We start from the raw sequence: 14,068 nt of genomic DNA on the forward strand, positions 1-14,068 counted from the left end.
ATGCCATGGACAGTCCCTTAAGGCAATGGTGTGATTCACCGGTTCGCTAAACAGATTTTTACTCCTGAAGGGGAGATTTTCCACTGTTGCCTAGACTTTTCTGAAGCCAGAAGATGTTTTTGTGTAGCAATGTCCATGGTCTGTGTCTGCACCCTCTACACTGTGTCTCCCCTGATGCCCTCGCTTCGGAGCATAAGGAAGGCAGAGGGTGCAGACACAGACCATGGACATTGCTACACAAAAACATCTTCTGGCTTCAAGCATATGGTGTGCATGTACATCCACAGTGAATGCTCATAGGGACCAGCATTAAAAGAAGAACTTCAATCACTGCAATATCATTAAGGATGAAACAAATTAAATCATATGACAAAACCAACACTTTTTGAGTTAAATGCCCATTTTATTTTGTCTATATTTCATAATTTTTATACATTCTTTCAATCCTTACAATATATTCAGCCACATGCCACAATTTCCAACTCTTCCTTAAATACTCTATAAAAATCTCAATGTGTATTTGCATACGGTAGCTAAATTAAGTAAGTTTTGATATATATATTTTAAGTTTCCATTGGCATAGAGCACCTCCTCCAGTGGAATTGCCCATGGGAGGTGATGGGGTTGAATGACTAGAAAACTCTGCAAGAATCCCTTTGAATTATTTTCATAGCATCGTTATGCAGAATGTGGGGTGAGAATGGCACCACATAGGCAGCTGATCCCTTCCCCCATACACATATAAACGCAGGAAGAGAGGAATCCACTCCCCTAATTCCAGCTAAATTGTGTGGTCCACTGTATTTTTTTTGTTTGCCGCTTGCCATACTGAAGAGAATAAAATCAGGAAAATTAACAGGATATATTATTTCAACAAATAATCTCAATTGTATCAAAATTCCTCTATGTTTGAAATTAATTGTATCTTTTCCTTCTCCCTTTCAGTACGGCACACCTCCAAGCCTTTAAAGACACTGCAGGATATGTAATAAACATCCCAAAAACCATATTGGTGTTGTCCCTATTACATATGCTGACAGCAACAGACAACCGAGTAGGTAACCTGGATTTAATTTTAATGCTGGTCCAGGACAGTTCAGTTTAGAATTTTCAAAATATTGAACAATCTTAGAACCAACCAAATTATAGCATAGGATAATTCAGTCATGATTGGCCAGTTTCATACTATACGAATAGAGAGGAAGATTTTTACTGCTCTAAACCGCATATTAATTTATTTAAAAGTTAAAAACAGCAAAGGATATACTTGGAAAAGATATACTCTCTCAACTGTTGATGCATAACCAACCTCTAACTATTGTGGGTTAGGTGGAAACTTTCCCTGGGGTAGGTTATGCAGAAACTGTTCACGGCAAGATCTGGAGCCAACTATTGTCAGAAGCAGGATACTGCTCTAGACAGACTACTGAACTAATCCAGTATGGAAATATCTGCGGGCTGGTCTACAATTGGGAACTTACATCAGCATAGCTACATCTCTCAGGAGTGTAAAAAATACACACACCTGAGAGATGTAGCTATGCTGACCTAACCCCTGGTGCAGACAATGTTAGGACAACAGAAGGTGTCTCAGGGAAATGGATTATCTACACTTGAACCACTATAGCTGTGCTGCTGTAGCAGTTTAAGTGTAACCATACCCTAACGCCCCTAACCATCCATTAGAGATATTCAATATCTGATGGATTGTAACAGACGTTTACAATAAATACATTCTCAATTATCTGGAATATATTTTTCTATTGGCATTTACATCAATATCTTCTTTGGGAAAAAAAATAGTTCTTAATTCTATTTAACTAGAAAGAAATCCTAGTTTGCTTGGGCGTTTTTACACACTGGTTTATTCATTACACAGACGTAGACCAGGAAGGATTTTAACAGACAGGATCCAACCCACAAGCCTTCCTTAATAAATAAGAAGGTGATAAAGATCTAGATTACCTTGGAAATATCCTCTCCAATTCTTCCCGGTGCGGTATGTGTGGAATTGTAGGGTTGTCAAAATTTAGAAGACTGAGGAACACAGATCCTGCATGAGCACGAAATCTATCTATTTTTTCTGCCGATTGCTGGGCCACGCAGCACATAATCTGTTTACAGCTACAAATTAGGAGACAAAAAAAAATTCAATCCATCACATCACAATATATAAATAAATGTATATACTTTAAACAGAAATTGCTTAAAGAAATGGTTAAAAATAATTTCTTGCACTCACTCAATTGTGGAATGGGATTGCCATTTTACTCTAATTCACTTTTTATAGTGAACATTTAGATCAGGGGTAGGCAACCTATGGCACGTGTGCCGAAGGTGGCACGCAAGCTGATTTCAGTGGCACTCACGCTGCCCGGGTCCTGGCCACCGGTCCACGGGGTTCTGCATTTTAATTTAATTTTAAATGAAGCTTCTTAAACATTTAAAAAACCTTATTTACTTTACATACAATGACAGTTTAATTATATATTATAGATTTACAGAAGGAGAACTTCTAAAAACGTCAAAATGTATTACTGGCACGCGAAACCTTAAATTAGAGTGAATACGTGAAGACTCGGCACACCACTTCTGAAAAGTTGCCGACCCTTGATTTAGATGATGCATGAATTACCTACTGTGGTACAGAATCTTTAAGAACTGCCACAAGTTAATTTGTAAAACACGTCCAGAGCCACACAACTAGATCAGGGGTGGGAAAACTTTTTGGCCTGAGGGTCGCATCAGGTTTCATAAATTGTATAGAGGGCCGGTTAGGGGAGGGGATCTCCTGCCCCATCCAACCCCCCATGTTCTCTGATGGCCCCCCCCCAGTACCCCTGCCCCATCCATACACATCCTTCTCCCTGTCCCCTGCCCGCCCCTGGACCCCTGCCACCCCATCCAACCCCTCCTCTCATTCCTGACAGCCCCCCCAAGATCCCTACTCCATCCAACCACCCCTTCTCCCTGTCCCCTGACTGCCCCCGGAACCCCGTCCCCTGACTGCCCCATCCAACCCTCCCCTCTTTCTTGACTGCCCCCCAGGACCCCTGCCCCCATTCAACCCCCTGTTCTCCCCCCAACTGCCCTGACCCCTATCCATACCCCCACCCTCGACCACCACCCCAAACTCCCCTGCCATCTATCCAACACCCCTCTCGCTCAGTGCCCCCTTACCGTGCTGCCTGGAGCACCAGTAGCTTGCGGCACTACAGCCACACCGCCTGGCTGGAACTGGGCCATGCCACCACCACCACGCAGCACAGAGCACCAGGTCAGGCTGGGCTCTGCAGCTTCGCTGCCCCAGGAGCTCACAGCCACGCTGCCCAGAGCACTGTGCCAGCGGCAGAGCAAGCAAAGTGAGGCTGCGGGGGAGGGAGAATTGGGGGGAGGGGCCGTGGTTAGCATCCCAGGCCAGGAGCTTGGGGCCCAGGTAGGACAGTCCTGCAAGCCACCATAGTTTGCCCACCTCTGAACTAGACAATAGTAATATTAATAATACCTTGCACTCATGTAGCACCTTCCATCCAGAAAGATACCAAGATGATTTTTATGGACTGGATGTTGGATACAGATCACCAATGAAATTCAGCCACCATTAAGGTCAGAATGTAGGAAAAACCCTGATACAACTGTGTTTCATTGAGTAATTACTTCATCTTTTTAACGTGTCTGTCCAACCCCACCTGTTTTTCTCCCCCAATTCATGTATCTAGATTGTAAGTCCTTCAGGAAAAAGAACTCTCCCTTCTATGAGGCTCCACCATACCTTTGGGCATGGCACAAATTACAATAATAGTAAATGAGAGAGACAAGATGGGTGACAGTAATATCCTTTATTGGGCCGGCTTCTGTTGGTGGAAGAGATAAGCTTTCAAGCTTTACAGAGCTCTTCTTCAGGTCTGGAAAAAGTAACCAGTATGTTACAGCTAAAAACAAGATGAGCTAGCTTGTTAAGCACAAGTGATTAAAACATGTTGCAGGAGACCACTTCAAATAAAGTAGGCAATTGACACCACTGCACTCATAGGACAAAGGAGGGTTAGTCGGTTACAAATTGCTGTAATGAGCCACAGAATCTGATACCATAACGAATGTGGAGAATTAGAAGAATTATTCCACAAAGATACCACCGCCACCCTCAACTATTAGATCCCTACCAACAATCATAAGAATAAAGAATAATCTTACTGGACACCCCTTCTGGACAAAACTATACAGCTGATCATTATATCAATTGCTTAGGGGAAAAAATAGACTGAAATCCTTAACAGAACATCACATCCACCACAATCTCTCCACTGCTGATGGGACAGCTATACAGTCCCTGAAATCCAGACACCCGATAGTGATCAAACACCACACAAAGGGGGGAACCCATTGTAGTCTTCAATTATGACGACATCAATGAGGTCAATCGACAACTGTCAGACACCATCTACTATAAAAAACTCAAAGACCACCTCATACCTCAATTCACCCACTAATGTAAGGATATTATCAAATCCTTCCTAAAACTTCAAAAGAAACTCTACAACCTCATCCCTGATAAACCCAACCCAAAGACCTTCTACATGCTTCCCAAGATATACAAACAAGAGAACCCAGGCAAACCTATCGTCTGTCCATGGCACTCTTCCTGAAGTAATATCAGGACTCTCAGAAACCATCCTCAAACCACTCAGCACACAAAGGGCCAATTCACTCCAGGACACAACTTACTATCTCCAGAAACTCCACAACATTAACCATCTTCAGCAGAACACCATCCTTGCTACCATGGATGTCCCCTCCCTATATATCAGCATCCCGCACCCGGACAGCATTGTCTCAAATATCTACAAGGCAATGGACAACACTCATATATCCAAACCAAACACATCGCCACACACTTCCATTTCATCCTCATCTACAACAATTTTACATTTAACAACAAACACTTTGTCCAAACTACGGGAACAGCCATGGCTACACTAGGGTGGCTCTCCAATATGCCAACCTCTTCATGGGCCACCTCGAAGAAGAATTTCTGGAAAAAAAACACACAAAAACAATGATATGCCTGAGATACATTGAAGATATTTCCATTTTCTGGGCAAGTGACCTAAACTCCCTCATAGATTTCCACCACAACTTCAACCACCACTGACCCATCCATCAAATTCTCTCTAGAACACTCACATACCACCACTGACTTCCTGGCTGCCACTATCAGTGTCAACAGTGGAACCCTACAGATAGCTATATACAAGAAACCCATGGATCACTACACTTACCTCCACAGATCCAGTAACAACCTGACACACCAAAAAATCTGTTATCTACAGCCAGGCACTCAGATGTCACAGAATATGCTTCTAGGAAAAAGTCTGGGATATACACTTAACACTCTTAAAACTACTTTCACCATACAAGGACACTCCACCAGAGAAGTAGATTGCATCATGGAATGGGCCACCCAAATGCCCTGAGAGAACGTGCTTCAGTATGGGCAGGGGGGAGGTGGAGAGGTGACGACACCCAACCAACCGCACAACCCTAGTTGTCCCCTACCATCCCACACTGGAAGCCATACGCGGTATCAACAAAAAATTAAAGCCCATACTTGACATGGACCACATCCTGAAATAAATCTTTCATGAACCACCTCTGTTAGCTTTCAAACAACCCCCCAACCTCACTAAGCTCAGCAGCAAGCTCCCCACAGACCAAGACACACTACTCAAAGCAGCACCACACCCTACCAGAACAACAGATGCTAAATGTGTGGACATTTCTCCGCTGCTAGACTAATCAATATCCCCCACAAGACCTTTCAAGATCCATGGGTCCTATTAATGCTTATCACAACATGTGGCACAACTCGTCCCGGGCATCAAATGCCCCAACAACTACTATGTGCATGAAAGCAGACAATCACTGCACTCTCAAATGAACTCACAAAGAAAAACGATAAACGGCAAAAACACCCAGACAACTCCTTCAAAAGACGAGCCTCGGAACATAAGTGAATCACTCTGTTAAACACAACAAATCATGACCTCAAAAAAGAAACTGACTGCAGAGGTATTAAATGCTCACTTCATTTTAAATAGTCTCATGCCACATGTTAACTCCTTATGTTTAACAATCTGTCCCACTCTGTATTTATCTGTGACATTCTGGTTACCTTTTCCAGACCTGAAGAAGAGCTGTGTGAAGCTTGAAAACTCGTCTCCTCCACCAACAGAAGTTGGTCCACCTTGTCTCTCCCATATCCTAGGATCAACATGGCTACAACACCACTGCAAATAGTAGTAGTAAATATAACTAGAATTATTCACATTATAGTTTAATCAGGACACCCGGGCTAACACACCTATTTTAGCAAATATGACAAGAGTTTGTCATCTTCTGTCAACCCATCAGGTTTACTGTTTTAAGTCTCATCTAAAATTTAACTTCTGGGACAACGAACTATTGCATAGAATCAGGTTGAGGCATATGATGAGTACCGTCTCGAAGAGTTCACTTTCCACAGCACCAAGAATTTTCTTTACATGTCTCTCGAATGAATGAATGAATGAATGAATGAAAGAAAACAATGCACATATTTAGCTGACTGGTTTATCCACTCTATTCTGTAGATTCATATTGATTTCTAAAGTTCTTATGTAGGTACTGCTGCAGGTGAACCTACATCAGCTCTAATGTCTGAATTCTGTGGGTTATTGAGACTACTACACAAAATAAATCAAAATATGGAGAAATTGTGTTTCTGGTTTGTATTTCCTTTTTCATTATATTAAAAAAGAAGAATTAAGGCAATACGAAATCAGCTGTGCTCTCTGTCAAGTTCTAGGACCCTAGTTAGAGATGCAATGCTCTTCTAACAACCTTTTACCAAGTTAGGTTCCAAGATCCTACACAGATATGCACATCTGCTCTTTTGGCTCATCCCAGCGTCAGAGTTTTATTGCCACCAAACTGGAAATATAAAAGGGTAAGAAAGTCTCTCTGAGGAGAAGAGAACTGGGGATAGGAACAGAGAGGTTCTGTAATGAAGTATTCGGGGACCAGTCTTCCCGAGGCCATGCCTCCTTCCCCAAGGCCCTGCCTCCCGCTCACTAAATTCCCCCTCTCCTAAGTGGCTTACTCTCCCCCATCCTCACTCACTTTCACTGGGCTGGGGCATGAGGTTGAGGTGCAGGAGCAGGTGAGGGCTCTAACTAGGGATGCAGGCTCCGGGGTGGGGCCAGAAATGAGGGGTTCAGGGTGCGGGAGGGGACTCTGGGCTGGGGTAGGGGGTTGGGGTGCAGGAGGGAGTGAGGGCTCTGGCTGGGGATGCAGGCTCTGGAGATGAGAGGTTCAGGATGTGGGAGGGGCTGCGGGTTTGGGGTGGCTCAGGGATGGGGGTTGGGGCTTCGGGCACGGGCTTACCTCCGGAGGCTCCCAGTCAGTGGCGCAGCAGGGAGGCTAAGGCAGGCTTCCTGCCTGTTCTGGCACTGCGGACCACGCTGTGCCCCAGAAGCAGCAGGTCTGGCTCCTAAACGGGGGCAGGCCAGGAAGCTCCATGCACTGCTCTTGCCCACAAGCACTGCCCCCACAGTTCCCAATGGGAGAGTGCAGCTGGTGCTTGGTGGTGGGGGCAGAGCACGGAGCCCCATGGACCACCCCCCGCCTAGGAGCTAGACCTGCTGGCCACCTCCGGGGTGCAGCATGGAGCCAGGACAGGTAGGGACTAGCCTGCCTTAGCTCTGCAGCACCGTCGACCGGACTTTTAACAGCTCAGTCAGTGGTGCTGACTGGAGCCACCAGAGTCCCATTTCAACCGGATGTTCCAGTTGAAAACCAGACACCTGGTCATCCTATCTGTGAAGCTGAATACATACATTTTTGTGAAAAACTTTGTAATACTTGGTAAGAGGTATTACATATAGTATGCAAGCAATATTATACACATGGTCACATCCTCCCTTGTAGAGACTGCAAGTTACTAAACATGAACTCTCAGAACAGCTTACAAAAAATACAAACTACTTACATGTTAGCATCCAGCAACTCTGGCTCATTTTGTACCAACAAAAGTGTCACCTCCATTAAACTTGTCATAGCAGCTTCTCGTACCCTGTGGAAATGAAGTACAACAATTTTAAAATAAACGCACAGATACAATTCATCTAATTAAACAGATATGTTTTCAAAAAATTCAAGCATGGGTGCTGAAAGTAGGCAACTAAATAAATTGCATGATATTCAAAATGGCTGAGAACCCCTCAATTCAAAAACAAGAGGCTCGCCCATTGACTTCTATCAAAATATGGATTAAAATACCTAGCTTTAGGCACCCCATGTCGAAAACTGTGGCCATTTATGTTTAGTTTTAGATCAGTAAGCTTCATATATGTTTACGTCACTTCTATGAGTAGCACTTAACTGTCTTCAGCTATTTGCAAGTATCTGACATACACACATGCCTAGGTATTGTGGAATATTTATAGCTAAAACCTTTCCCCCCCTTCAGAAGGAAGGGGGGAAAGTGTTTTAAACTTGATTATTAATTGTTTAGAATCTTTCTTAAATCAAGGAAATGTAAAGTGATTTTTGAAGCATTACTTCCTTTTGTTATCTTTTTGTGCTGGTTTCTTGACGGTGTATGTTTTATTGAAATCCTGGCTAACAGGCAAAGGGAAGTGAGCCTCTGTGATTATATTTATCATGCAAGTGTTTAAAGATTTAACTGGGGGTTTGTGTATCAGTACTAAAATATAGTATACAGGCTGCACTATCATTTACTGTGTATTATACATCCCTAATACCCAGTGTAACCTTCATGGAAATTAGTGAGTATATAGGCCTAGTAAAATGTTTTAAACCGAAATATTTTGGCTGTTTCAATTCACCATCTTCCTGCAAACAGACTAACAGGCACATTCTCATTTCAAAACATAGGACTATCATTTGTATTTAAAGGAATCAAAGAAGTGTCATGTTCATGTAAAGTTCTAAGTTTAATCTTCTCAACCAGAAAAAAAATTCTACAATTCAAAACATATTAACTGCATATAAGCAGATGCTTTAGTTTTGTGGCTTAATTAGAAATACCAGAAAATAATTTTTAACAAATTATTATGTATAGTAACACTACACGGTGCTTGTTTTATCTTTTCTATATCTTAAGTATATTGAATATGCTGTAAAAGTTCTCCGCCTTCGTAATGATTAAATATGATCATTTCAATATAAAGGCTACAAGGTGAATAAGGTAACAATTTTAAAGAATGAAATGTCACCATCTCTAAAAGTCACATCATTTTATAAACTCACAGGTATTGAAAGTTAACTTCTTTCCAACATATGGGAAATACAGGGGTAAATCCTCAGCTGGTATAAATTTTAAAAGCTCTCAAGAACCACCTGCCCCATCAAATTTGCCACATCAACCCTCCTGGAAGCATCTTCCCTTCTCAATACAAAATTCATCATAATTCCTCAAACTTTATGAGAATTGCACCTGTGTATTGTGAAGACAACATAGTCTTGTGGTTCTGTAGAATTTCTAAGGGCAATACAAGGTGATTGTGTATGAAGTCTAAAAATGGGTGATCCACTTATAAAGCGTTAGTAAGAAAGTTATTCTACAAAGGGTATATCTACACTACGCGTCAGATCGGCGGGCAGCAATAGATCCAGCGGGGGTCAATTTATCGCGTCTAGTCTAGCTGAAGTTGCGTAATTTAGATCGATTCCCCCCAGTGTAGACCAGGCCTTAGAAAACAAATGATGAAATTCAATATAACAGCTTGAAAATCTTTCATTGTGGGGTATTTTCTCTTGTTCATACAGTAACTTGCTATTAGATATTCATTATTAACATCTGTAGACAGATTGGACAAGTCCCAGCAAACAATCTGTCATATGGAATGTTAAGTTTTCATATGAAAAGTAAAGTTGATTAACTTTCCCACAAATCCTTCAAAGAAAAAACCACATACTAAAGAAAACGTCTCTTTCATGCAGAAATTGAGATTTTTTCCCTACAGTTCTTCCAGCTAAATCTATTTGTTTGAAAAAAAACTAAACTAAAAATATTCACACTTTAGGGGCCAGTTTTTCAAAAGTACACAGCTTTCAACAGTCCCCACTGAGAACTGCTTTCTTTAGTTACATGTTATTGTTGATTTTGGCTGGCATTATCAAAGGAGCTTTATGCAAGGTTAGCACCCAAATCTCACTTGAATTTCAATGACAGCTATATCCCTTAGGATCCTTTGAAAATCCCAGGCTCTACTGAAGATTTTATTTTTAATTAAAGGCAAAAGTAGAGGGAGGAATGAGAAAGTTAATCAGGGTGAATCTACATGGGTTAATTGGCCAGAATAGCTACTGCAGAATACGCTACTCCACACGGACACACTTATCCCAGAATAAGAGGCTGCACACACAAGGAGCTATTCTGCAATAGCTATTCCAGTAATTGCCCCATGTAGACAAGCCCAAGGAAGTAGGAGGGAAAAGGGACAGGCCCAGGTTATCACTAACCTAAGTATGATTACCAGTCAGGGATTTGTAATATCACAGCAGTGGTGAGTCTTCAGGAAGTGTAGGAAGGAGGATTCTTGTTTGTTTCCAGTTGCTGTATCATATTTAATGCAGCACAAATCATCATCAAATAATTCCCTAATATTAATTTTTCCACATAAGCAATTAATGTAGTTGCCACACAGATGTTATGTGATTATGAATGAGAAAAACTGGTTCACAAGACAATCACTATGATGAGGTGTTCCATTCTGGGTGTGAAAACCCATGTCCTAAACTCATGGCATTGAATTAAAATTGCAATGTTTGGTAAAATTCCTATTAAAATGTCTGTGCAGCTGCATTTATTATTGAATGTACTTGAAATGGCTTCTGAAAATTTCAGCACATTAGGAGGCATGTCATAAATACTTTTGCCATAAGGCTAGCTTATCAACAGCTGAATGGTAGATGCTCACAAAGGGAGGATTGTGGATGAGAAAATTATTTACTCTTAAACCTTCAGAAAAGAAACATTAGCAAATGCATATTTCTGGGATCATGCTCTCCTCATGTAAGTGGCAGGAAGTGGAGAGAGTTCTAAAGGCAGCTATTCATGCCATACCCTCAGGAGGTGCTACATTTCACCTCTGTGAGAAAGTGTAATAACCACGAGCATACAGCAGAATCAGAGTTATAACACCAGAGGTAGGAACTGACCAATCAACCACACACCTTATTTGGAACCAGAAGTACACAATCAGGCAGCAGGAGAGATGGGGAAAAAAAAAAAAAAAAAAAAAAAAAAGGCAAATACAGTATAGTACTGTGTTAAACTACTAAAAAAAATGACAAAGCCACATTTTTCTTCTTCATAGTAAAGTTTCAAAGCTATATTAACTCAGTGTTCAGTTGCAAACTTTTGAAAGAACGATAACGTTTTGTTCAGAGTTACGAACAACCTCCATTCTCGAGGTGTCCATAATTCTGAGGTTCTACTGTATGTTAGTTCCTTTTCTGCTCAAAAGATTCAAATATGCATCACCACTTTTGCCAGGAAGGTGGATGGGAGTGTGTAGACATGTTATTACTCAAAAGCTCCAGGGATGGTCACTATAGTAAAATGAACCACAGCCACAAGGAAAAACTATCAAATGCAGGTTATCAGTCACTGGTAGGCAAGCATAGTTTTCTAACTATGGCACAGCAATATCACAACTAAAATATTTACAGTCCTTACCATATATAGGACAACCTTACAAATGTCTACTTGCCCTTTAATTTTTTTTTTTTTTTAGATGGTCACAAGTTATTTTCTTTCCCCTCCTTTCCATTCTCGTAAGGCGCACATACTGTGCCTGCAGTGGTAAGCTTTCACAACAGTTTGGAAGGTGAATACAGGAGATAGGAGAACTGGGCACTCTCACCTCAGAACATGTATTGACAAACACAAGGAAACAAAACTGAATTTCAACAAGAAGGAGATTACTAAGCATTGTGACAGAGCATCTTGTAGAATTAGATCTGTCAATTAACAATGAAGTGTACTAACTCCATATTATCATGGCTCTCAAGGAAATATTCTGTCTAAAATTCTGCTTGTAGTTTAGGCTACATGATTTATTCTTCATTTCTTGACCTAAACAGAGGTGTAGTGTTATTGGACACTATTAAATAATTGCTGCAGGTTCATCCCAGAGAAGGCTAGATCTCAGCAGCAAATTATATGATCCCTGTACACTGGTTGTATATGGCAGGGGAAGGAGGAAAAGAGAGTGGGTTTGTTCTTGTTTTAAACTGTACAGTGATCTGCTGCGATGAAAAGCACTATCATAATATATAATCTTACAAATAAAATGTGATTGTCATTCTCCATATCTAGATTATGTAGTTAGTTACAGGCTGTGCTACCATTCATGATGGCAATTACATATTTAGCTTAAGGCACCTGCCTTTGGGTCCAACCTAATACATTTAAGGTTCTTAAGGATGAATTTGATTTTTATTAAATCACAACAGATTCTTGGCTGCTTGACAAAGTATGGGAGACAGACAAATGTTTATTTAGATAGCGTAGTACTGTAGGTTGCAAAGTATGAATGAGCAAAAAGATAGTTTGAAATGTTTAAACTACTTTCCCCTCGTTCCTAATCATTGCCAATACAAATTTACATCATTTTGGTATATTTTTTAAAAGCATGCTTAACATGCATTCTACATACTCCATGTTTTTGCAGCTGTAGAATTTGCAAATGAAACACCAGACTGGAGCAACAAGTCTGCTTTTTTATTTCAGATTTCTGCACAGGGTTGGATTAGACTCTCGGTACCTGGGTGGGGCTCAGGTTTAACGGTCACAACATTCCCCCTGGAGCAACTCAGGTCCTGTAATCATCTCTTGCTGCTTTATTTGGGTGCATCCTCAACACATCGTATATAGGGTCTTGCCACACAAATCCACTAAATGAACAGGGAGATTTAGAGTGAGTTAACTCTGTGTATATGTATCAGAAGGGTAGCTGTGTTAGTCTGGATCTGTAAAAGCAGCCCCTGCCCCTGGAAATTTCCACTACATGCATCTGACAAAGTGGGTATTCACCCATGAAAGCTCATGCTCCAAAACGTCCGTTAGTCTATAAGGTGCCACAGGACTCTTGTGTATATGGAATGTATCCATAACTGAATAAACTGAAAATTGCCAACATACACAGAAATATCCTACTTGGAACGGAATACTGTGGAAATATCATGAACAGTCCCTAACAGGAGTGAGCAACTTACAATATTTCATAACAACCTACTCCAGCTGACCTAGATCCCCAGCTAGAAGTGCAGGTTAGCTTTCCCCAGAACCTTTTAAAGGTGGGGATAATAGAAGGTGATCCCCAAAAGACACTCAGAACCAGAATGACACTAAATTTCAAATCTGAATAATAACAAAGAAACAGAACTCTGCAGACAGCTTGTCAGACCTCTGAGGATAGTGCTTAGCACTTACCTGTCTACAGAATTCGGTTGTTTTAGTTATATTTAGGTAGACAGTAGTGATGCCTTGATGCAATAGCTGAAAAGATGCTTAAGAACTGACATGTATATCTGAACTCCAGCAGACAATTACATTAGCAATCTTGATTTAGATATGCATAATTTGAAAGTATAATAAAGAATCCATATAAGCCAAAATAATTCTATGTGTAGTAGAAAGACCCACAGTGAAAATACAACTCGTTGCATACAGCATTAACCTTATTAAAAAATACCTCTAATTCAATATAAGCCAGAAGACTCTTCCATAAATGTATCACACTATTTCAGACATGTATAAAACTTTACTAACACCACAAAGAAACCTATTAATAAAAACTTTCTTACTTAAACAGAAAGGAAATAAGCTTTTATGACAGAAAAGCAATAGAAGTTTTCTTCTCCCCTCTTTTAAAATTGCAGCTAGCAAATGTTTACACAATACTGAACAACATGAGTACTGACTTCAGAAACTGGCTGGCACTGTTGGGCTAAAGGTCAGCAGAAGCCAACCACATCACAGACGTCAGTCCTCAATAAC

The 14,068-nt window shown here is 41.0% G+C and overlaps 1 protein-coding gene across 1 annotated transcript in view; it reads right to left on the reverse strand.

The window, feature by feature from the left end:
• Positions 1-1,944: 1,944 nt before the first annotated feature.
• Positions 1,945-14,068, reverse strand: part of LOC127032260 (tubulin-specific chaperone D-like) — a 41,519-nt gene continuing 29,395 nt past the window's right edge. The window contains exons 8-9 of the mRNA XM_050919428.1: positions 8,027-8,110; positions 1,945-2,124 (exon numbers count right to left, since the gene is read on the reverse strand). Coding sequence (XP_050775385.1) covers positions 1,962-2,124; positions 8,027-8,110 — 247 coding nt within the window. The 3' untranslated portion in view covers positions 1,945-1,961. The remainder of the gene's footprint in view (positions 2,125-8,026; positions 8,111-14,068) is intronic.

The sequence above is a fragment of the Gopherus flavomarginatus genome, chromosome 12, assembly GCF_025201925.1.
Source record: "Gopherus flavomarginatus isolate rGopFla2 chromosome 12, rGopFla2.mat.asm, whole genome shotgun sequence".
NCBI lineage: Eukaryota > Metazoa > Chordata > Testudines > Testudinidae > Gopherus > Gopherus flavomarginatus.